Source organism: Cynocephalus volans, chromosome 16, assembly GCF_027409185.1.
Source record: "Cynocephalus volans isolate mCynVol1 chromosome 16, mCynVol1.pri, whole genome shotgun sequence".
Taxonomy (NCBI): domain Eukaryota; kingdom Metazoa; phylum Chordata; class Mammalia; order Dermoptera; family Cynocephalidae; genus Cynocephalus; species Cynocephalus volans.
The window spans coordinates 42,428,763-42,455,104 of NC_084475.1; the positions used below are offsets into that span (position 1 = coordinate 42,428,763).

Genomic DNA, 26,342 nt, shown 5'->3' on the forward strand with positions numbered 1-26,342 from the left:
GGACCAGCCCATTTCCTAGCTCTTCAGCAATTTCTTTTCCTGGTGAAAGTGGGCGAAAAAAGATAAAACTAGAGTTTGTTTTTCCTTGAGAGCATGAGATTTTGATGTTAAAAAACTGATCAAAATTGTTTTTAATGATAGTTAAGTGACCCAAATAAGTCTTGTTTTCCATAATTCCCCATTCTATCAAATAGTGGTCAAGCTTGTTTTACAGGTCTGAAGAAATTATCCACACACTGGCTTCTGCCTTAACATTGTATTTGCTAACTTTTATAAACCTTTCATAAACTCCTGCCTTTCAATATAGTATTTGAAAACTTCTAAGTCAGAGGATCTCAAATGTAATTTGGGGACCACTAGGGGTCTCTGAGACTCTCTAAGAAGGTCTGCAATGTTGAAACTATTTTCATAATAATAAAGGCATAATAATATTTGCCTTTTTCACTCTCATTCTCTCACAGGTGTAAAGTTTTCCAGATGTTTCATGACCTGTGATATCCCACACACTGAATTCAGAAGCAGATGTGAGAGTGCAGCTATCTTCTATTAAGTCAGACATTAGGGATTTGAAAAAACAAGTAAAAGAATGCCACTTTTCTTATGAAATTACTTGCTTTGAAAAATATATTTTTGTAATTATTTTTGTGTTAAAAATATTATTTTTTATTGACTTACTTTTTTATTGTTACCTGATAAGAATATTAAATATTTAGAATTTTTCTCAATGTTAATTTCCAGTATGTGAAATATAGATAGCTAAACCCCACATAAATAAAAGCTCTTTGGAGTCCTCAATAATTTTTAAGAGTGTAAAGTGGCCCGGAGACTAACAGGTTTCAGAATTGTTTTTCTGCATCATTGTTCTTAGGTCAATGCTAATTCTCCAGACTGACAAATAGCTGTGATCAAAAGAATGTTGGTAGCATCAAGGAAACATGAATTTATAATGAGGGGAAGACTCTCAGGGAAGCTGTGCTTGTGGCTTTTAATGGAGAGAGGGCCAAAAGCCTGCAAAAAAATTAGTTCTCTGTTCATTATTAGCTTCACCCATAATGAGGAGCAGAGAGGACCCAAAACAAACCTCTAGCCAAGAGACAGCACCTAAAGAAAGAATTTACTTTTGCCTTAAATGGTGACTTTCTTCCTTTAAATGAATGATCTAAGCCTCACTCAGCAGATAATGACTTGGATCTTGCAGAGTTTGAATGCTTCAGGGACTTTTTTGACTGGGTAATCTTGAAAGATGGTTTGGGTTGCTGGCTACTTTCTTTTGTGTGACAGAAACTCCTTGACTTGTCTTTGGCTAAAACATGTCTTATGCTAATTTCCAGACTTAAGTTCTGCCACTCAACTGCCTCTACATTTTACCATTTTTCAGCTCACCTATCTGCCATTCTGGAACCTACCATGTTCATTCCTACTGCAAGGCCTTTGCATGTGCTGTTCCTTCTCCTTGAGATGCCCTTCCTGCCTCTCTCCTTAATGAACTTAGGTCTATGTTGTCAGGACTTAGTTGAAATATCCTTTCCTCTGGGAAGCTGTCTTTTGGAAGAATTGGTCTTATTTCTTTTGGCATACCCACAGTAACGTATGCAAAAACCCTATTAGCGATTGCTTTATTACATTATAAATCTGTTTCATGTTCCAATCCCTGACTCAAAAGAAGACTATTAAATTACTGGAGGATGGAACTAGTTAAATTTCAAAAGCTTTCAATATTATCAGTGCTTAGCATAGTGCCAGGTACATAATAGGTGCACAAGGGTCTGTTGAATGAATGCATTATTGTTCCAAAATCTTAGGATGGTTAACTTTTTAACAAGTAATTTAACTCATAATCTATTCAGAAACTAAGTTTTAGTACTTTAGATACATTATTTAGGAAGAGAATTCCAGTGAAATCTCAACATTATGGTGACTAATATTTCTAGAAAATATTTTTTTTTGTAGACATTATTACATTGGTGGCATGACTCAATTTTGGGGTGGGATTGAATGGAGTTAAGAAAGTTTAAAAAACTGACCTGAAAAGGGAAACTTGAAGACCATGTACTATTTTCTCGGGGGGGAAGGGAAAGGGGGTAAGTTCTTCACTTACAAAGGAAGTCTGCCTTTAGGCATCAAGGGCTTTAAATTAATCATAACTGATAAAACATCTTAAAGCTGTGTTTTAAAGTGTCAACATTACTAATTAAATTGCTACCCTTTGAAATGGTGGTATTAGTTGAAAATTCCATCCATTCATTGCATTATTCATCAGGTAATAATTGAGTGCTTACCAGGAAATGTGCTAGGTGCTGAGAATACATGTGATTGAACCAAACACAGTCTCTGTTTTGAAGGAATTTAAAGTCTAGTGGGGAACACAAACAGCTCATTATAGCACAGAATGGTAAGTACTACAGAGTAAGCACCAGCTAAGCTGAGACTTGAAGGAAGACCAGGGGAAGGATGAAAAGAGCGTTGCAAGCAAAGGGACAAGCATGGGTACAGATGCACAGTCAGCCTGGAACATTTAGGGTAATTGCAAAGAGTTCAGAGCTGCTGGAGCCAAGAGGAGAGGGTGTGGTATGGAATGAGGCAGGGAGAGAAGTCACAGGGGTGGAAAAGAGATGCCACATCTCAAAAGGGCCTCAGAAGCCAAGTTAAGAACTTTGTGCACTAGGAATCCATGGGGGGCTGGCCTGTGGCTCACTTGGGAGAGTGTGGTGCTGATAACACCAAGGCCATGGGTTCAGATCCCTGTATAGAGATGGCCGGTTGCTCACTTGGGAGAGTGTGGTGCTGACAACACCAAGTCAAGGGTTAAGATCCCCTTACCAGTCATCTTTAAAAAAAAAAAAGGGGGGGGGGAGTGTGGTGCTGATAGGAATCCACGGAAGTTGTTTTTTTTTTTTTTTTTAACTTATTATTATTATTTTTTAGCATGCAAGGGTTTTAACCAGAAATTAGCAAGAGCAGGTTTGTATTTTAAATGGATCCATCTAGCTGCAGTGTGGTGAGATTGGACGGATGGGGACTTGAACAGACTCACAGAGAACAGCATGGGGGCCACAACTTTACTTTATGCAAAAACCCAAAAAATAAAAACTCCAGAGCAAAATACACAGTGGCTGAATCAGGAGAGGCAGTGTGAGAAAAGGGGACGGGCCCCCAATATTTCAGAGTGTTGGTGAGTGACTGCACGTGGGAGGTAAGCAAAAGAAAGGAGTCACAGGATGATGCCAGCGTGTCTGGTTTGGGTAAATGGGTGGACGGTGGGGCCTTCAGTGAGATGTGGACCCAGGTAGAGAGGCAGGCTCAGGGATGGGAGCAGCCAAATTCAACTTTGGACATGCTGAGCTTGTGGAATCTGGTGGACACTTAAGTGGGGAGGTTGGAGAGGCAAGGCGATTTGTTAGAAGTGGGGGAGTGATTGTAAGTACTCAGATGATAACTGAAACCGTGGGAGATTGGGAAATTACCCAGAGAGAGGTGTACAAGGGAAAGAGACAAAGTCAGAGCCTGGACCCCCACAAGTAAGAATCTCTCACAGAGAGCCGACATCGGTGGTCTCAAATACTGTAGAGATCTAAGAAAAGACTAGAAGTTGTTCAATGGCTTCAGCAATGATTGTTGACAGCCTCAAAAAGAACATGTCAGTGGACTAGTGGGTCCAGAGCCAGTTGGAGTGCACTGAAGAGTATCGAGAAATAAGGAAGTGAGACAGCAAGTGCATCCAACTCTCAAATGGGGCGATTGAGATGGAGGAGAAAGATACACCAGGTACCGGAGAGGGATGCAGGGTTGAGGAGGTTTGTTTTTAAGAGAGAATGAACAGATGGATGGAACCAGAGAGAGAATGAATGGTTCGAACTACACTGAAGTGGAGGTAATCTCTAGAGGGATCTGTCCTGGATATTAAAGAGAAGACGGGAACGAGCACACATGTCATGACACCCTCATTCATTCAATGAATACTCACGTACACCAGGTGCACCCCAAGACCCATCTCCCCCTGCACTAGGTACAGCAGTGGGATATAGCAGTGAGTTTACACTCAAATGAGGGAGACAGGCATTAAGCAAGATAAATAAGTAAAACCTATAGGATAAATAAGTAAAATCTATCATATATTAGATCATGATAAATACTAAGGAAAAAATAAAGCAAGGAAAGTGGATGGGAATCACTTTTCCACTGTGACAGGACTATAAGCGTTATCATTTCTATTCCTGCAGTAAACAAAGGCGATAAAGTACTTGAGTGTGCTTAGAGGTGGAAAGACGGTATTCAATAAATGGTACTGGGACAAGAGTTAATTACTTGGGAAAAAACAAGGTTAGATATACCTTGCTTCAAACACCAAAATAAATGCCACATAGATTAAAGGAAAAAAAACAACATAAAAAACATTAATCTATAAAAAGTAAAAGAAAAATATGAGTTAACATTTATCTGATTCCCCAATAGTGAAGTGTTTTGTAAGTATAAAAATGATTGAGAGAAAAAAAATAATTCCATATAACATCAAGAAAATGAAACAGGAAAAATTTAACAAAACTGCAACTTTTACGCTGAAAACTACAAAACAGTGTTGAAAGAAATTAATGAAGTCCTAAATAAAAAGAAAGACATCCCATGTTAATGGAATGGAAGACATAATATTGTTACAATGGCTATACTCCCCTAGATCTACAGATTCAACACGATCCTTATCAAAATACCACATGCCCTTTTTTTTTTTTTTTTTTTTGCAGACACTAACAAGCTGATTATAAAACTCATATGGAATTGTAAGGAACCCAGAATAGACAAAACAATTTTAAAAAGAATAGTTGAAGTATTTATACTTTCTGTTTACATAACTTACAATCCAAAGCTGAAGTAATCAAGACAGCATGGTACTGGTATAAGGGTAGGCATATTGATCAATGGAATAGAATTAAGAGTCTAGAAGTAAATCCTTACATTTGTGGTCAATTAATGTTTGACAAACGTACCAAAGTAGTTCAGTTGGGGAAAAGAACAGGTTTTTCAACAAACAATGGTGGAACAACTAGATAGCCACAGGCAAAATAATGAAGATGAACTCTACCTTGCAGCATATACAAAAAAATTAAAATGAATCATAGACATAAATGTAAGAGCTAAAACTATAAAACTCTTAAAAGAAAACATGGGAATAAATCTTCATGAGCTTGAGTTTGGCAATGGTATCTTAGATCACACCAAAAGCACCAGTGACAAAAGAAAAAAAAAACTGGAGTACATCAAAATTAAAAATTTTTGTGCTTCAAAAAATACTATCAAAAAAGTAAAAAAAAAATAACCCACAGAATGGAAGAAAATATTCGTAAATCATATATCTGATAACAGACCTGTGTCCAGAATATATAAAGAACTCTTACAACTCAACAATAGGCAAATAACCTAACTAAAAATGGGCAAAGGATTTGAATAAACATTTCTCTAAATAAGATATAAATTGTCAATAGCACATGATGAGTTGTTTGACATCATTAGTCATTAGATAAATGCAAATCAAAACTACAATGAGATACTGCTTCCTACCCACTAGGATGGTTAAAATAAAAAAGACAGTAACATATATTGGTGATGATGTGGAGAGACTGGAACACTCATATGTTGCAGGTGGGATTGTAAAACGGTAGAGCTCCTTTGGAAAAGTTTTGCAGTTCCTCAAAATGTTAAACAGAGAGTTACCATCTGACCCAATGATTTTACTCCTAGGTATATACTCAAACAAAATAAACATATACATCCACACAAAAACTTGTACATGAATGCTCAGACTAGCATTATTCATAATAGCCAAAAATGAAAACAACCCAAGTATCCATCAACTGATGAATATATAAACAAAATGTGGTATATCTATATACAGTGAAATATTATTCAGCAATAAAAAAGAATAAAATACTGATATATGCTGTGACACAGATAAACCTTGAAAACATGTTAAGTGGAAAAAGCCAAACACAAAAGGTCATGTATTATATGATTTCTATGAAATGTCCACAATAGGAAAAACCATAGAAACAGAAAATAAACTAGTGGTTGCCAGGGGCTGGGTAGAGGAAGGAATGGAGAGCGACTGCTAATGGGTATTGGGTTTCTTTTTAGGGTAATGAAAACGTTCTAAAATTAGGTAGTGGTGATGGTTGCACAACTTTGTGAATATACTAATAACCTCAAAACTGTATACTTTAAAAGTGTGAATTTTATGGTATGTGAATTATATCTCAATGAAGTTAAAAAAAATAGATTATGAAATCAAAATGGAAAATGTCAATAGGTTTGACTACTTGAGAAGTAAAAGACTTGTTACATTAAAAACATGATAAACTACAATCTGGGAAAATTTTCAACACATGCCTCATTTTACAGAATTGAACCTGCCTTTGTTTGTAACATTAACATACATGCTACTAAGAAAAACTTCCCAAGATGGGCAGTCTCACGGAGTAATCTTGTGAAAGCTGAGACATTAAAGGGTTACATCCTCTACCCATCTACCAGGGGCTACAAGGAAACTCATGTTTTCCAACCTTGGCACAGTGTTAAGGGAGTGCTATGGGTCAATTTCCCAAAGGTTCATGGATTGGAAATTTAAGAAATCCAATTATGGTATTCAAAAGAAGGGGCCTTTAAAAGGTGATTAGATTATGAGGAATGTGGCCTTGTGATTGGATTGATCCATTCATGGAGAAATGGGTGTGGTTCTGATGGCTTTATAGGGAGAGCGAGTGAGAAGTGAGAAGTTTAGTCCTGTCTTGCTCAGCCCATTCTCACCATGTGATACCCTGCACTGCTGTGGAGAGTCACCACCAAGAAAATAGCCCTCACCAGATGTGTTCCCTGGACTTTGGACTTCCCAGCCTCCAAAACTGTAAGAAATAAATGTCATTTTCTTTATAAATTACTCAGTTTTAGGTATTCTGTTATAAGCATCAGAAATGGACTGATACAGGGAGATAGAAAACTTTCCTTGAAAATTTGAACCACAAGATTGTATTCACACAGGCTTGCAGTCTGAATAAACACTATTTTATGGTCCATCTTAGGCCAAAAAAAAAGCCTTAGGCAGGGAATTTAATTTTAGTGGTCTCAATTTGACAGCCACTTTAAGATACCATTGAGGTAGTCAAATGTGAAAAAAAGTTTTTCTTAGAATGAAATAAGTAAAAAAGGGACTGATACCTCCAATATGTAGAGTTCATATAAATCATTTGGAAAAATAATAAACACCCCATATAAATGGTCAAATGTTACGAAGCTCAACTCTCAAAGGAATTACAAATGGCAAATAAACATGAATAATGGTTGAACCTTTCCAGTACACAAGAAATGCAAAATAAAACAATCAGATAACATTTTTTACTTATCAAAGTAGCATAATTTAAAAAGCATGATGTTGGCTATAGGCTGGTAGAACACAGACTCTTGTGGTAGCCTTCAATGGCACAATCTCTCTAGGAAGTTATATGCATTTTAATATCCTAGTATAGCTTGCTGGGATCTATGCCAAAGAAATAATCTTAAGTTTGGACACAACATTTATCTGAAATGATATTCATAAAAATATTAGTTAGCAATAGAAAAGGAGAAACTATGTAAAGACCCAACACTGAAAGAATGTTTAAATAGATTATGGCATTCCATATCATTTTAATGTTGTATTGCAATTTTAAATGGTCTCTTTGTGGAATATACAATGATATGGGAAACTATTCAGATTATGATGTTATATGAAAAATACCTAAAATTATATACCGTTATGCTACCAATTTTATATGAATATGTAAAGCATAGAATTAAAGATTGGTAGGAAGTACATCAAAATAACAGTAGTGAATATCTCTGGGTTGTGGGATTTCAAGTAATTTTCATTGTTTTCTTTCCATCTTCTTGTATTTTCCAAAATTTTTACACTGAAAGTGTTTTACTTTCATTAACAGAAAATTCCAATAAATATTAAAAAATATGTCTTATTTAAACATAAAAATGAACATACTACTTTTTCAGTTTTTTGTGTGTCACTAAACTTATGTTTTGAGTTATAAAACTGGAAAACAGAATAGCTACATTATAAAATAACAACATATGTATAATAGTATTACTTTCTCTTTTTCACCTAGTTTGAAATCTTACTACGTAATACCACATATCCATGGTAGAAAATTTAATAAATATCGATATAAAGTAAAATAAAATCCCACATAATCTCACAATTTGGAATAATTACTGTTAGCTTTGGGTTTAGTTTTCTTTTTCTAGTTACTCAAGTTTTAAAGTTGGAGTACTGATTTTAGATTTTTCTTCTTTCTTTTAAATGTAGGAGTTTTCAGTTATGAATTTTCCTCTGAGCACTGCCTTCACAGAATCTCATACATTTTTGGTATGTGTATTATCTTTTTCATTCAGCTCTGAGTTGTTTTTCTAATTTCTCTGTGATTTCTTCTTTAACTCATTGGTAGTTTGTGTGTTGTTTGATTTTACTATATTTGTGAATTTTCCACTTTTCATTCTTTATGGATTCATTCCATGTGATCAGAAAAGATACTTTGTATGACGGATTCCAATCTTTTAAAATTTATTGAGACTTGTTTTGTGGCCTAACATATGGCTTATCCTGGAGCATGTTCCATGAGAATAACCACTGTTAATAGTTTTATATATCCCATCAGAATTCTGCTGTGCATTTAAGGTATATAGACCTATAACTACATATATGTGAATAAATCTATATTTAAAGGAGGAAATGTACCTCTAACATATCATTTTTAGTGGTCGTATACTATTCCATCATTTGACTATATCATAATATATTTAATCAATATATTACATGGTCAGACATTTAGATAGCTTCTATTTTTTTCACCACAAAATAGGACTCTAATGATCATGGCATCAATAAACACCTGAGTGGGATACTTAGTCATAATTACTAAGTGATTACCACTGTAGGGAAAGAAACAGCTCCAACTCTTCCAATGAAAATCTTACAAAAACAGTAAAGTCAGCAAGTAAGTGCTAAAAGTAAAAAAATTTTACAAGAATCTTACCTTGAATTTTCTTGAAAACTCTGGAATTCATAAACTTTAGAAATCTGTCTGCATAAAAACTTGGTCTATGAACTGAAACAGTGTCCTGAAAAGACAGATCAAGTATCACAGTGTTACCTCTCAGAGAGTTCATCTCAAATCAGAAGAAAGATCTATATGCAGTTGGTCCTGTTAGCCAATGTCCTTAACCAAAAGTGGTCAAGAGCTAGTAAAGAGCAATTCCCTGTGTCCTGTGGGGCCCAGGAGTCTGGGGCAGGGGCACAGACTCAATTGGAGCAAAGATTCTAGACACTCAAGCTGAAATGGAGCAGTAAGAGGCCAGGGAGAGACAGCAAAAAGACTGTTCTACAAATCCAACAGCTGATCCTTATTCATAACATTGTATCCCAGGACAGGCTCTAAGTTTTTTTTTTTTTTTTTACATACAGACAACCAGGATATCAAGTGTCACCTGGAAGAAGGGTAACATTCTTAGCCATGAACAAAAATTGGGGACAGAAATAAACAAAAACAAGTCTAATGTCAGAGTGACATTTAGGTTAAAAAAGTGTTGTCTCACTGCCAAGTAATAAGATGAGTAGACACTAGAAGGATTGCTAGGAGACTAGACTAATGCATGACTCCTGTTACATCAAATTATCTACTAATTACATAGGGTTGAACTGAGTTAAGTTGTTAATTCTTCTCATGCTTGACAGGAGTCTTTAGTACTATGGGGTCCTTTTATTACAAATGAGGAAAGGGGATAAATGAAGGAGCTAATTTTCTATTTATTTAGTAATCATTTATTTACTATCCAAGCTGTACATTTCTAGAAAATAGTAAATTTGTTCATATAATGCTCCATTTTGAATACAGGTTTATGGATTTCAATAGGAACATTTCTAAAAATTTAAGTTTGATACTGCAAAGTGTCTGCAGCTGGGTTGGAAGAAAAAACACACACTGGACCATAAGTCAGAAGACCTGGTTCTGGTGTTAGTTCTTTGAAAGGCTGTGCGGTCCTGGGAAAGCTACAGCCTCAGGACGTCAGCTTCTTCATCTGTGAAATAAGATGTTACCTGAGGCATATGGAACGTATGCTAGTTTAATCTATAATTCTGTAATCAGCATGTTATGATGGACACAGTACTCAGGATCACTCTTCATCCATGTTATAATGGTCCTCCAGACTCTCAGTGAGGCTGTAGGTATGGTGGGAAAGTATGTCAAACCAGTGGTTTAACATACTCTTTCCAGTATCCTGGCAGCTCCTGTCTGAAGTGGACACATTTCTGCAATAAGTACAGTAATTTAGAAACATCGGTAGAATGCAAAACCCTGAGGGCACCTTGGCTTTAAAGAGGAATTACATTGTTGCTCACTTTGGTATGAAGAAACACTATTTAAATAAGAGCCATGTTTGTAAACAAAAAGGTCTTAATTATTGCTTATGCTTTCACAAATATATAATCAGCACAGAAATTTTCTTAAAAACAAACTAACTGAAAAGACATGTTTTAAACTGTCAAAGACAGGGACCTGTTAGAAGCATCTGGCCAACACAGCACTTGACCGTTCAGATCAGAAATTTCATCTGCTAACAGGGAATTGCAGTTGTCTCAGGAAATGGGAAAGAAACAGAAGGTGTTTACTCTCCCTTCCATGTTCAAGGTACTACGTAGTCCCTACCTTTCTCAGCTGGAAAAAATAAATAAAATTAACCTACCATCTCAACCTTTTCATAGGAGGAATCTTTGATCTGAATAAGACTGAAGTTAATTCTTAGAAACAAATTTGTGAACCTGCTGTTTAAAAGCACTTTGTGACAGAGGTGAGTCCTTAACCTGTGGACAAAATGCAATTCTTTCATGCACAAAGGTTATTAACAGTCTTCCACAGAACTGAGAAAATGCGTGTTCTTTTCCAGGAAAAGGAAGAACAGCACCTATCACATATCCTCCTTCAAAGGAAAGAGTGTGCTAACATCTTAAAAGGAAATGTGTGACCAAATCTTTGACCAATATATTCTTTGGAAGTGCTACTTCAAGTTATTAACTGAGGAAGGCTTAGGCCAATAAATGTTCCGTCAGTAGCAGGGAGTTCAAATGTAACATCTAGATGGGTGTGTGTGTGTGTGTGTGTGTGTGTGTGTGTGTGTGTGTGTGTGTGTGTGTGTGTGTGTGTGTGTGTGTGTGTGTGTGTGTGTGTGTGTGTGTGTGTGTGTGTGTGTGTGTGTGTGTGTGTGTGTTCCGTCAGTAGCAGGGAGTTCAAATGTAACATCTAGATGGGTGGGTGGGTGTGACAGAGACTGCTCCTTGTGTGTGTGTGTGTGTGTGTGTGTGTGTGTGACAGAGACACAGAGACCGCTCCTTGACAACTGATTTTTTTCTTCAGCTATGCCAATTAAGACGTATTCATATCAGGCAGCATGTACAAATGTCTGTGTGTAAATCCAAACCAACTTAAATGTTTTCATGTTTTACATCCTTATTGTGCAATGGTCATTGCACTGGACACCAATATGCATTATCTTATTTCATCCTCACATCAGGAAGGTACGGTTACTATCCTACCTGTTACAGTTGAGAAACTAGGCTAAGAGAGGCTGCATAATAAGCAATGTGCCCAGGTCACATGGCTAGTCATGTGGTGAACACAGACATCACATCCAGAGCTGTCTAACATCCAAGTCAGGGCTCAGACCTCTCTGGGGCTTGGTATTGTGAGGACTTTATTTCGGCTGCCCTACTGATCTTCCCAGTGCCTCTGAAAAAAGTTTCCTCTTTTTCTTCATCATGATCTCATAATTGGGTCCTTTAGATGTCACACAGAAACAGACATCACTTTGATTTCCTGGCCTCTACCTACTCACTAGGCTGGATTTCATTTATTTACCAATCTGTTAGCTGAAGATTCTGAGTTTATAAAGACCTTTGTTTCTTCTCCTCTTAAAGTCTAGTGACCTGGTTTCCTAGACACAGTCTGCAGTCTCTGAGAAATCAGAAATATATACAGTTTAACAAGGAACACAAGTCACTTACCCCATCATAAACAAGAGCTTTCCAGGAATGTTCTAACTTCTTCATTAACCTAAGCAGACAAAAAAAATACAAATAAGAATGTAAAATTGCTCCATTTGGTGAATTTTCAGAACCGTTTGTTGACAAATTTTGAAATAGCAAAAGACCACTTCCCAAAATTTCTTACCTGTATGATTGTAGAATGTCAATAATGCCCATAAATAAAAGTAGTTTTTCTCCTTTATGGCTTTTGGCTGGAATGCCTCCCATTCTGTTGATAGAACAAAAGAGAAACTATTTTGTAATATAAGAATAGGAAGTTATAATTCTTTTCCAATGAATACACTGCAAATAAAAATAGACAATTTTTAAGAATTCTGGGCTATCTCCCCCTTCATCATTTTGTTCTGGGGGGTGGGGTGGGGCATCAGTTAAAGTCTTCCTGAGAATCCAGAAGGATGTACTTCCCCACAAAGGAGAATAACATCATAGCTGTCAACTTTGAAGAGGTGGATGGGAAGAATCCAATTTAGAAATTATTCCTATTTTTATATTATGAGCATGAATTTTTAGAGCATTATAAAATACTGTTTTCTAAAAATGCAACACTTTCTGATCAAGAGTAATACATATTTATTGTTTTTTAAAAAAATAAAATACAGAAAAGCACAAAGAAAAAATATGTCTAAAAAATCCATTCCTAGGATGCAAAGATAACTACTATTAACATTTGGTATATACTTTTCCAGTATATGAAAGTACTTCAACAAGTTCATGGGGAAAAAAGAAATTAAAAGATATTATAAATCTTTCCATGAACTTTTTGAAGATCCCCTGAGTGTGTGTATTCATTAATTCACAGAGGGGATTATTTAATTTGTTGTATTTTATAAACTAAAATTTTCACCTGTTAAATGATGAACTTTTCCTTATATTCAACATCAATGTGATTTTAATAGCTGTGTAATATTTAGAATATAAAATAATTTGTTTGATTATTAGACATTTAGATAGATTTGCAAGCAAGAATTTTAAAAACACATTTAATATGTGTTAATTTCCTTTATAAAAGTGAAAGGTACTAGTGGTTTAGTCATTGTTGGAGACTGCTAGAAGGCAGGCACCAATGGCCATGGAACATGATCTCTTACTTTCAGTCACCTGGCCCAGCTAGTACACACATGTGATGCAGTCAACCATTTCAATAATTATCTTTGGGTGTCATTGTTTGTTAATCAATACGCACTTTACACATGCAAATTAATCCTGCAGTTACTATCACATGTGGCTGAGGCAAGAGACCACATTTGCCAGGATGCAGAACTGGAACAACAGAATCCCCTTATACACATGAAAAGCTCTAAATTGTGAACATCATTCTTATCGTGAATTTCCTCAAAAACATGATTATTCAAATTCAAAGTTTCTTCTCCCCTCTTGTGGTAGATGTTTTGAATGCATAGCAAATGGGGTAAAAACATCATCAGCCATTGTTAAAAAATGGAGCCATTTGAAAAAAGAAACCACATGGATGAAAGAGGATGAAAGAACAACAACTAGGGAAACTGTCTCTCATCCAGTTATTCGTGAAAGAAAGGGAGCAGAGACACTGGATACCAATCAAGCTTTATTAAAGGAAAAGAATCTGCTGGGCTGCACTCAAAGTGGTGGGCAGCCTGGGGCTGCCCTCAAAAGGGGACAGCACCAGGTGTGGGGGTGGTAGAGTTTATATAGGGCACCAAGGGCTGGCTGATACCATCAAGGAGGGGCATTATGCTAATGTGGAAACTATGTGACCAGGGTGGAGAACTGCACTTTTGCAGAAGCAAAAGGGTTTCTGTTTAAGTCATGAGGATTCTTGTAAAGGGAAGTGGGGAGGGGCTTGGTTCTGGAGTGGAAGACAAGGCCGACAGCTATTTTGTGCTTATTGTGTGCACAATGGTGCTGGTCACGTCCAAGATGCATCAATTCATAGATGGAAAGAAATAAAGGTCAGCTTAACCCATGTTAGCACCACGTAGGAATCTATTGCCCAAGTGCCTCCGTAAGGGGAATGTGACTTGCAGGTACAGTCAGCCCTCCACATCTGTGGGTTCTGTACCTGTGGATTTAATTAACCATGCATAGAAAAAAAAGGATGGTTGTGTCTGTACTGAATTTGTACAGACTTTTTTTTTTGTCATTATTAGGTATTTACGTTGAATTAGGTATTATAAGTAATCTAGAGATGATTTAAAGTATACGGATGTGTGTAGGTTATAAGCAAATACTATGCCATTTTATATCAGGGACTTCAGCATCTGAAGATTTTGTTACCTGTGGGAGATCCTGGAACCATTCTTCCAAGGATATGGAGGGACGACTGTAATTACCCAGTGCCATGGACCACTACAGTCAAGAGGTAGGCAGGCATGTGGCTGCACTTACGTGTCTGCGTTCTCTGTGATGATCCCATCTCCAGATTTCCCTGGACCTTGGATAGATTCCATGGCTGTTGAGTAGAGGACTTTCTGTATCCCAGGCCGCTTAGCATCAGGCACATTTTGTGAGGTTTCCTCTTCTTTCTCTTTGAGGGAATTGTCTAAGATGTGAATTCCCAACAAAAGGCTATAGTCCATGATCTTAAAGCTTTCCAGGACCTGAGTGAGAAAAAGAACCAGGAAGCCAGTCACCGCAAATAGTCTGTAAGTCTCATCCGCACAGAATAAGAGAGCTCTCCATATGCAGACACACGGCTCCTGCATACCTCCCAGGGAGTGGCCGATAGTAGAAAAATTCAAGTAAAAAACACTGGAAGCTATTACTAGACCACATGCAGGAAGGTTTATCACAATGGCTCCAAGATGAGATTTTTATGCAAGTCTAAAGCAAGCACATCTTTTCTTAACCCTCCATGAATGTTTCACTGATAGCATTTATTGAACCTCCCCATGTGCCAGGTGCTAAGTGATTCAATTGGATTCAAGCCTCACAACCACCTTATGAGTGAGGTCCTATTATTGTCTTTATTTTACAGATGAAAAAATTTGAGACACGCAGAGATGAAGTAATTTGCTCAGTATCGCATAGCACGTAAGTGACAGAGGCCCATGCCATCAGTTCCAGTGTCCACAGTCTTAAGCACTAAAGCAGAGAAACCAACAACCAGTAGTCTCCTTCTTAGCACGAAGACTCAGCTGGAATGTGTTTTTGCCTGGATTCTGTTCTCAAAATCTTAATCTTGCTGGAGTTTAGTGGTCTCCTTTTCAAAGCTGTCTTTCAAAATTGCCATTCATTTATTTCCCTGTAGCAAGTCTTTTTAAAAGATAGGATCTCAACAAAGAATAGGGTTTAATGCTTAATTATGCATTCAGCAGACGGTGGGGAAGTGAGGGAATTAAAAATAGTTGGAAGCAGACAAAGGACATACCAATGCTCTGAAAGGAAAACGACAGGAGACAAAGTCCAGACCAGAATCAGTCAAAATGGCTTCAGAGTGTAGGTGGGGCACTCACGACCCTTCCCAGGTGGAGGAAGAGTGTTCAGGAAGAGTGCCTGAAAACTGGCTGTCTTCCTCTATGATAAATTTCTTTTTCTACTAGTTTGTATATAATTTTCCCCTACAATAGACTTTTAATATTTGGCATTTCTCACACAAAGCTGCTCAGGAAGTCAAAATGGCCCAGAAGGTAAGACAATCTGGTAGGCAGAACAGCTGTCTGAACAACATGATAATATGTCCCTGTACCCTAGTTAGAAAACGCCTTGGAGGATCATTGCCTACAGATAATTGTTTAGACAGGATCAATTACCTAGAATTCTCATTCTCCCTCAGCCCACCTGCTTTTTGATCAGATATTTGTGAATACTAAAGAGTGGGTCAGGAGTGAGGATTCAAATACCCATGGCTGCCACTTTAAGGATACCATTGTGAACTATGGCATATGTGGCCTTCAAAATATATGGTTATCCCAGGGTCTTGGGCATTTTTGCCATCAGTGAGGAAACTGAGAGTGGGCTGCAAATGAGTGTGAATTATTCCAGTGTTCCTCATTCAACTTTCAATATACTACGTCAAGTACTTTCAGAAAGGAGGCAGGCAGGAGCTGAGAGTGGAATCTTATTATTCAAGAGATTTAGGCCATGGAATTTTCTAACCCAAGAGATCTGCGAGTGGCCTGACAGTAATGTGAACCAGCCTCCCTAACCTAAGGAGGAGCGAGGTCAAGGCTGGAGGAGAAAGGACAGGGTGATAGGTAGCACTCCGTACCACTGCCTCAGAGTTTGGGCATTAGGCCCATTGGCAGTTCTCCATGGAGGGGTATCAATGCCTTACCTCCTGGACAGGTACACAGACAGTTGAAGAAAGCAACATTGTTTCGTGTTAGGGGTGCCAGGGACCCAGCCTCTTCAAAGAAAACACTAACAAATATTGGATGCTTTTAAAAATACATATATAGAAAAGTGGTAGAAGGGTCTTAGCCTTTCTAATTCTGAATCATACTAAAATGGCAGCTGGGGAATGGTACCCACCCAGGCAGCCTGATAAAGTAAGTCTTCACGATGATTCGCCATCTGCAGGTGCCAATTTTCCTACTCACATTTATCAGTGCCAGTGCTTCTCTTAGAGAGACTGTTGGATAAGGACATGGAGGATAAAGAGCATGGCTTCTGTGACCTTAGGCAGATTGCATCACCTCCCTGTGCCTCAGTTTCCTCTTCTGGGGGGGGACAATAATATGATCAACTGCTTAGGGTGCTGTAAAAATTCAATATGGCAACGCAGGTAAAGTGCTTAGAAAAGCTCCTGGTATAAAGTAAGCACTCATTTAGTTGCTAGCTGTTATCACTATGATTATAATTCATGGTGACTCGTTCCCTCACACTAGTTCAAGAGACTACAGGTGTCAGCTTAAAGTGAACACCTCTGGAGATGTACTTCTGAAACAAAAATTCACTGAAGAGGTAACGAAAACATAACCACGTTTCCAGCCGTTTACCAGTATCATTTTGGTTAGTCTCAATTCCTTTAAAAGCTGTGGGTTTGTGGGTACTCAGTAGTACTGCCTGAATGTTCAACAGGAAAAGGTTGGCTGACGACACAGCAATTCTGGCCAATGGACTATAAAATGACTGCCTTATAACTGCATGGGAATAGTCCCGTTTTCAACTGGCAAAACACACTCTTGTGCCCTGCACAGCCCAAAGTACCCTTTCATAAATGTTTCCTCCAAAACAGTGAACCAGCTTCAAAAGCAAATTCTAATCAGACTCTGTGGCAACATTGTGGATGTTCCTAACAGGCATCCAGAATCACTTCTCCTTAGCAGTGGTAAAATCCAAAAAGCATTCCTGCCACCATCTTATTTATTTCATTTTCCTTGCAAAGCATCTCCAAATTAATTCTGCTTGTTAAAAAGTTGTTTTTTTAAAAAAATAAAATAAAATAACTTTTCTTATATTTTTCATGCACTGTTCAACCTGAACAGTTCGGTTTGTATTTGCAGTCTCTTTCACTGCCCACAGACAGGCATTTTGTAGGTGATACGAAGTCAGGCTGTGGTCCAACTTCAACTACTGGATAATGTCAGAAACTATCCTGATGCCTTGAGTGGTCAAATATTCGTCCTGTTTTATTTTTTTTTTAAGAAGAATAAACTTCAAGAGAGAATTAACTAAGAAAAAGCAACAAAGTTTTTAAAAACGAGATTCATTCTCTCTGTACTCTTAAATTGGATTTCAGCATCCCAGGAGGGTGCTGAATTGTCCCCAGGAATCCCAGGCTCATACTTTCAAAGTGAAATGCTTAAAAAAGGAATTTTATTTTCAATGTGTAGAAAATTAACGAGTAGAGTTAGAATTTTGGTTAGGCAAAATCACCATCCATAAAAAATGTTAAGGAACAAAAAGATAAATATATATGTACATATTTTATATCAAATTAAAAAACTTCTGTGATGAAAGATTCTGGGAGCAGATTTTAGTCATGTGTTTTTAAGATTTGCATCAATTAGGAACAAAATAGTTCTGTTATTCATCTCCTCTTGGTTCTTTAATTAAAGGAATTAATAAATCTGCCAAAAACTTAACATGTGTGAGCTTTAAGAGTGAGCAATACTCTGCAACGCTACAGACACTAGTCGGTCCAGTTCATCACTCAGACACACATTTATTTCTGGAATGTCTGCCTGACTTTGCTGTTGCTGGTGGATTCTGCACCTGTGCATTTGTTATTCAAAACACAGGTTACAATGCAAATACAGGAGCCTTTCCACCTCCCTTGGGCAGGACCTTATTTCAACACTTGTTAAAAAAAAAAAAGGAAATAGGAATGATTTACAGAATTATTTAAAACTGAAAGCAAGATGGAATACCACAATGCTTTTTATTGTCAAAGTCAGATTTTTTTCCTTCTCTTTCAAGGGCTATTTTAAGTCAACAATAACACTGGAATGCAGTCAAAGCAGCTGGTAGAGTACCTTGAAGACATGATCAAAACTGTTCGTAAAATAAGAGTAATACATGAGGAATGCCTTTATAGTTTCTGTAGATCTGGGGACCTAATGTGAGAGAAACCCTTACTCAGAGCAGCAGGCACTGCTATCCTTTCTTCAGCCTCAGAGGTCACAAAGAGTGGCAGGTCCTCCTTTTCCTTTTACACGTCAATGCCACACTCCTTAGCCCACTGCAAACTGCCTTCTGTGCTGCTGCTAGTGGGAGCTGAGGTGGCTGCACGGTGGTTCAGAGTGTACTCTGGAGCCTGGTGGCCTGGTTTGACTCCCCCACTTGTTTGTCCTTGAGTGAAGTATCTAACCTTTGTGAGCCTTGTATCCTCACCTGTGAAATAGAGATGACAGGGATTCCTACCAACAGAGTTACTGTGAAGATCAACTGAGTTACTCCATGTCTAGTCTCAGGCACACAGAAGGCACCCAGTTACTGCTAGCAACTCTTCCTGTTACTCCTCCACCTGCAGAGTCAGTCCCTACAACCACCCACATGGAATGTCCCCTCCCCCTCAGCTGCCACGCTGCCTCCTCTTGGTTCTTTGTCTTTCTGTTTTTCTTTCACTCTCTTTCCTCTTGTGCCCTAAAGGTGTTCCCCAAAGTTCCTTTCTTCCTCTACGTTTTAGTGGTGACATTGTCTCTTTTGTTGGAAAAAAAAAATGATTGAGTGTCTAGTCTGTGTCAAGCACTGTGGAAGCTGCTAAATCTTAAGGGGTAAATAAAATAGATGACCATAGTGTCCTTAAAATTAAACAAGCCTGAATTACAGATTGTGTGAAGGTCTGGGTAGAAAACTCAGGGTGCTGTGAAGAGACCCCAAAAGGCTTACCTACTTTTCTCTTGAGTATATTTCAACAGTCCAGGTAAGAGATGATGATATTTGAATGGGGGGGGGGGCGGGGAGACCAGAAGGGGGATTTGAGGGAGAAGTGGATAGATTTGAGAATCTTTTAGAGGTAGACTCCAACTACTATCTTTCTACAGACAATTCCTAAACTGTTATCTTTATTCTGACCTATTCCTAAGCTGCAGCCCTGTATATTTCCAGTGGCCTTCTGGACAACTCTAAACTTGTGCACACAGCCCTGCTGTGACCCTAAACTCTCATATCACCCCAAAGCAGTTCTTTCTCCTCACTTCTCTCTTTTATTTCAAATCATTCTAATGCGGATTTCAGATTCCATGGGTTCTTTTCCTTTCACTAAGTTGTTTACTACTGTAGCTTCTACTATCAAATCGTTCCTCTCCTCTAATGATTTGACTTCAACCTCCCTTAGTCCCCTCTCAGATCTATTCCCGATGCCCATGCATGGCCAGGCCACACCACACCCCTACACAAAGCCTTCAGTCTCTTGCCATTGCAAGGTGCCAATGCCTCAATTTGACACTGAAGGTCCTCACTACTATGGCCTCCGTCAATGTCATTTTGCTATTTAATACCAGCCTAGAGACATCTCCCAGAATTCCTTAATTACTCCTAAATTGCTCTGAAGATGTGAGCCCTGATGTTTTTGCTCAAGCTCTTTCTTCTGGAAGTTCCTTACTATCTTTTCAAATCCTACTGGTTTTTCAAAGCCTATCTCAATTCTCACCCGCATGAAAATTTACTAATGATTTCAAGAAACTGTTGGGAATATGTTTCCCTTCTGAAAACCCTAGCACGTTATCAGTGTCCCTCTGTGGTATAAAATTGTCCTTCAGGTTACATCTACATTTTTCCTATCATACATATAAGACTGCTCGGCTCACCAAAGGCTTGTTTTACTTTGTGCTTCCTGCTTTTTTACTTTTGTGCTCTGAACATAGCAGGAATGCATATTTGTCATATTGCTTTCCATGTATATAAGTAAAAATCAAAACATTCAGCGGCAAAGAATGTATAACATTATACCTAATATCTTAAATATCAAACTTTGATACTTGTGCATCATGATTATAATACCTGTGAAAATTTTTCAGCACTGAAAACATTTACTGTGATTAGGTGCTGTGTTGTCAAAAAAAAAAAAAAAAAAAAAAGATAAAATTCCACAGTGTTTTCAAACCTACCCACATCATAGGTATTTTATACGTACTATGTCAGGGGCAAAAAAGAAACTGATATTTACAAAGACTGTTTCAATTTACTGTTTAGTAGCCACACAACTAAATGGCAGAGAAAAGGGAAGTTTGTTTTGCTGTAAAGTAGGCTGAGATTTGACTCTAGCAAAACTATTCCATTTCTCTTTAGGAAGCCTTCGCAGGACAGCATTGCACAGGTTGGTTCAACTGCAGAAACTCTTCAGTCATCCCAGAATGCTTGGTACTGGCCCTAAGATGCATCATCTCAGGGCTTCCTTAGCTTTCACGTCCTCTGTTCCTTTGCTTTTCCAATCTGTTAGAAATGTAAAGATAAGCTGGCACAAGACTGAGAATGGAACATCGTTGGATGAATATCCTTGAAAACAGCTGCATTTAAAAATTGGTACCCACAAGAAGATATTAAGAGTGGTAAAGACAGTGCAGCTCAAGTAATCTGTCAGTGGTGCCTTATGCAAAACGGAGAAGGATGGTGACTCCTGGAGGAAAAGAGATGATCAACTGGATCTTAAGCAAGCAAGGTTTCTAATAATTTTCCATGTCACAGAGGTTCTTATGGAAATTAATCCATTTGATAAATATTTTATTGAGCACCCACTACTTGTCAGGCACTCTCTTGTTCAAAAATCCTTTGAGGGGCTGAGCCCGTGGCGCACTCGGTAGCGTGCTGCGCTAGCAGCGCGGCAACGCTCCCGCCGCCGCGGGTTCGGATCCTATATAAGGATGACCGGTGCACTCCCTGGCTGAGCGCCGGTCACAAAAAAAAAAAAAAAAAAAAATCCTTTGAGAATTCTAGCTAATGTATGATAACATTAGAATATCCACATGTGACAGCCCCTGATGAATGAACGGATCTAGTCAGCGGTCATCAACAGCTGCTAACATCACAGAAAGAAAGGCATTCTGTCATTATGTGCCGCCTCACAGGACAAAACACCAAATATGAAATCAGACCTAAATCTGACCAAACCTCTAAATCCCACAACCTATTTACAGGAAAAACATGAGAGAGGAGCATGTTAAATGAAACTATGGGATGCAATCAGCAAAATTCAGACTCTGGGATAAACAATCCAATTTCTTAAATAAATACCTTTAAAATGAAATAATAAGACAGACAGGGGTCTTAACAAGTAGACTCTATTTAAATCCTGATCCAAACCACAAAGAGTTGTTTCTGAAACAATTAGAAATTTGAACACTATTTGATGATAATAACAATCATTAATATTTTAAATGTATGATGATAATGGCTGTAGCTTTTTTTTTTTTTAAAGGAGTCCTAAGCTTTCAGGGATTCTTACTAAAATAGGTATAAATAAAATGATTGGATGCCTGAGATATGCTTGACATTATATGGGGAGGAAGGCAGTGACATAAAAGAAGAGTGGCTGAGTTAAAAATTGGTGAAGGTGGTGCTGTGTACATGTGGATTTATTACAATATTCTGTCCACTTTTGTATATGTTCAAACTTTTCAAAAATAAAATTTTAATATACTGCTTTAAAATGCTTACATGAAATGCATTTCTATACCTGTTTAGAGTTAGCTTACCACTATCTCCACTGATGATGGGCTAGAGATGGCACAGATGAAAATAAAAATTAGTAATTTGTGATCTTAACTAAAGTGATTGAAACAGAAAACTTGCTATGTTCAATACTCATCTCACCTCATCATTCTGTGATAAAAGATCTAAAGAATAACCAAATTAACACAATATGGAGCTGACAGGAAGACATATCAAGGGCCCTGAGTCGTTTTTCTTGCTGGCCTATAAGGAATTAATAATAGGCAAAAACATTTGTGTCAATTCAAAAATAAAAGAAAACTCAAGATAGTATCCTGGAGATTTTATGCAAATAGAAATTCTTGAAAATACTGCTTTAGGGGAAACTGAATCCCAGGGTCTGTCACTTCTTGGAAAGCAGGCCCTTCGGAGTACAGTTCCAGAATTACTTGTATGTACCAAGTCAAGTCAGAGCTGAATGCTGTTTTTTAATTTAATTTAATTTCCTCAGTAAAGCTCAGAGTGTTCTTTGCTAATGTAATAAAGAGAAAATACAGGCCGTGAAAAGCCATACAATTCTGGCTAATAAAACAGAATTAAATAAATATTAAATCCTTAGCCTAATTATGGCAATAATGTGTATTTCACAGTGCCTAACACAGTGATTTTAGAACTCTGGGATGTGCTGGATTAACCTGTACCAAGGCTTTTTTTGCTCACTTAAAAAGCTTGAAGTAATAGAAGTCTATCTCATATGCATTAGAAATAGTCGTCCATCATTTTAAAAGATTATTTTTCTATATACATGTATGTTCATTAGCTTCCTATATTGGATGAATTTTGGATTTTTTTCTTTATAGACATTTTGTTTCTCCAAAATAGAGATGTCTTAATAAATTATTTTGTAAACATATTTAAAAGTCATATCTTACGTTAAAATGCCAAGCCCTTGTGATTATATGATATATCTTTTAGTTGGCTTCACCATGAATGCTTTGCCTTGCTATGGCTTAATTGGTGAGATGGCTGAGAGCTGGCCAGCTGCCCAGTGAGACCCAGAGGCCACACTGGGTCCACATCTCCACATCCATTTTGATGTATGAGGTGACATTCCAGAATCCCCATCACTGTCTACCACAGCCCATCCCCTCTGCTGAACTGCTTTTCTTGGTAAAGACAAAAAAAGTACCCACCCCCTTCCCCACCCCCATGCATTACTCTTACGGACTAAGAAAGAGAAGAGGAATGGAAGAATCTGTCCATGATAAATAAGACCTTGATGGTTTAGCCTTAAAGTTTAAACTCTAAGCTTCTTAGAGAAGGGACCATATCCTATTAGTTTTTTGTACCTCCCACCAAGGCTCTCCCATAAGGCTCTATTTAGCAAAGAGCCTTATGCAGAGAGAGAATTCCAAAACTATTTGCTTAATGCCATGGAATTAATTCAGTAGGAAGGGAGGGCAAGATTCGTTGACTGAGATTCCTGTAGAGGTTTGAAGAGAGAAATCAGACTGATCCATGCTCTGAGATCATCGAAGCTTCCACAGGCAGGAAGAATCCTAGGCCTGGTAAAGTCACCGTGGGTACTGAGAAACTTACAATTTAAGAAGAACATCAAGTACCTACATGGTAAGTTTTAAGATGTGATGGAAAACCTAGTTTCTGAGACGTATCGCTAAAAATGAATTCTTTGAAGGCTTGAAGTATTTTATTTTTTGAATAATAATATATGTACCTGGTCAAAATTAAAGAAGGTACAAGAGGGTGGCTCAATGCCACATCCCACATAGCAGGAGGGTGACAGCGGAAGGTGGACATAGAATATGGTCAGTGGAGGGGACTGTGGCAATGCTGTCTCCACGTGTCAACACGTGGTCGAGACCCTATGTTTCCAGTGAGGCTGACCTAACAAGATGGAGAGACGAAAGAGTGTTTATTTATACCAGCCCTGAATAAAGAGAATATTTAAACTGAGAAGAGACTGAAATATTTCTAACCAGTAAGTTTAAGTTTGAGGAAGTAGATGCTAGTGAGGAAAAGCAAAGATAATTAAGTAATTCTATTTTCCAGGCACATCTGAGTGTAGAGAAAGTAAATTTGCAACCTGAATCACTGCTCTGTCTGATTCTTGAAAATTAGGTTGTTGACATTTTTCTGAAATTGCTAATAATCCAGAAAAAAGTTGGACAGTTTTTTCAGGAAGAGGAATATCAGCAGGTGGATAATCTCCACTCCTAAAGGACTCGTGTCTTCATCTGAAGACACACGACAAGTTGCTTATGAAAAGGCAGCAGACACTGAGTTCGTGGCTGTAGTGGTTTGTCTTAGGGACAGCTGGAGCTGGCTGAACATGGGCAAAGTTTATGAATGAGGCCTTCGTGTGGAGAAATGAACAGAAGAAATGAATGAGATGCGGACTTATCCCTGCCAGGCTCACATTCAGGCTGGATGAGGATATTTTAAATAAACACTAAGTTTTAACTTCCCTGCATTCCTAATAGCTATGGACAACCACTATGTCCAGTGGACTATGTACCCCCTTTAAAATACTTTTTTGATGTATGCAGGAAAGTTCACAGATGTATCCCTTTTATAAAAAGTTGAGATTTAGTATATACATTCATTAACAACAGATTGTCCTTGGCCATTTCATTTTTACAGGGGAGGCAGAAATTTCCCCTTGGAAATTTTCTATCTCACCATGTAGAAGTGCATTATCTTGAGGCACACAAGTGAGGAGAGAAGAGTTATACTTGCTTTATCAAAATACTAACTTTTAAATTTTCTTGGAAGGAAGAACACTGATGATATGAAAGGGACACTCACTTATAGGGGAGGAGAGCATGAGAAAAGTGTTGGCTGACACTGACAGGGATGAAGAGTCACATATGTGGGCCAAAGTCCCTCAGAAACCAGGATGTGGCAATCTTTCTGGAAAGGAATAGAACCAGTGTATGGCTAAAGAAATACCCTGCTTTCCACAAGGCAGTCGTGCAGGCCCTGTTCCTACAGCATCATGGGTACCATAAATGTACACTGGATATTGAATGAATACAATAAATCCCTGTAAAACTAGTGCCAGGGTTTGTCTCCCCCACCCCCACCCCAACGCTGCCCTATTTCACGTCATGACCCATGATGGAATTTGGATGTGTTGTCCCCAAACTCATGTGAAAATTTGATCCCCCATGTAGCGATGTTGGAAGCTGATTGAGTCATGGGGGCGGATCCCTCATGAATGGATTCATGCTCTCCCTCTGGGAGGAGGGGTAGTGAGTTCTCACTCTGTTAGTTCCTGTGAGACCTGATTGTTTAAAGGACCCTGGCACCTCCACTCACTCTCTCTCTCCTCTCTCTCTCTCTCTCTCTTTCTCTTTCTCTCTCTCTCTTGCTTCCACTCTCTTGCTTCCTCTTGCCATGTGATCTACCTGTACCTGCCGGCTCCCTGACACTTTCCGCCATGAGTAGAAGCAGCCTGAGGCTCATGCCAGATGCAGCTGTCCCAGAATCATAAGCCAAATAAATCTCTTTTCCTTATAAATTACCCAGTCTCAGGTATTCCTGTTATAGCAATACAACCCATGTGACTGCTTTACATCAGCATCCAGAGCTGGATCCTCAGCTGCCAGCTTCAAAGCCTGTCCAGATACATCTTCAAAGCCAGAGTTGCTACCACCAGGCCCCCTGCGGCCACTTCCCTTTCCTGCTATACTCTCCTCTCTGCTTTCCCAGGATTCCCAGTAGGGAGGAGGATAAGGTCTGTGGGGACATTTCCTGCCCTTTGTTCCCTCCCCTCACTTTGTGAGTCCTCCCACCATTTGGGACCTACATCGACCTTACCTTGACACTTAGGGTCACCTACAAAATCAAAGACAGGTATGTGCTTTTCACACAAATGCAAGAAACCCTAATATACGAGATATAGCATCATTCTATTTCATGAGCCCAAAAACTTTAGCTTCCATTAACTTGAATTATCATATATCTAAATTCTGTGTGACAAGTTACTTTAAAATGAAAACTGGCTAGACACATAACAAACTAAGGAAATACTTCAATTCTCTAATCTTTAGTTAATATTTCTTTTAGAAAGAAAAAGAGTTTACTTCTTAGGGCTCAGAAAGTTATTTTTAATCTTGCATTTTCCTTCTTTCTATAGGAGTTTTTATAATACTTCATTTGGTTTGAAGTAAGGGTT

General features: G+C 38.2%; 1 protein-coding gene across 3 annotated transcripts in view; it reads right to left on the reverse strand.

The window, feature by feature from the left end:
• PIP5K1B (phosphatidylinositol-4-phosphate 5-kinase type 1 beta) overlaps positions 1 to 26,342 on the reverse strand; it is a 294,924-nt gene that overhangs the window by 71,509 nt on the left and 197,073 nt on the right. For all 3 annotated transcript variants that reach the window (XM_063080588.1, XM_063080589.1, XM_063080590.1), the window contains exons 8-11: positions 14,498 to 14,709; positions 12,258 to 12,341; positions 12,092 to 12,140; positions 9,069 to 9,153 (exon numbers count right to left, since the gene is read on the reverse strand). In XM_063080588.1, the coding sequence (XP_062936658.1) occupies positions 9,069 to 9,153; positions 12,092 to 12,140; positions 12,258 to 12,341; positions 14,498 to 14,709 (430 nt within the window). The remainder of the gene's footprint in view (positions 1 to 9,068; positions 9,154 to 12,091; positions 12,141 to 12,257; positions 12,342 to 14,497; positions 14,710 to 26,342) is intronic.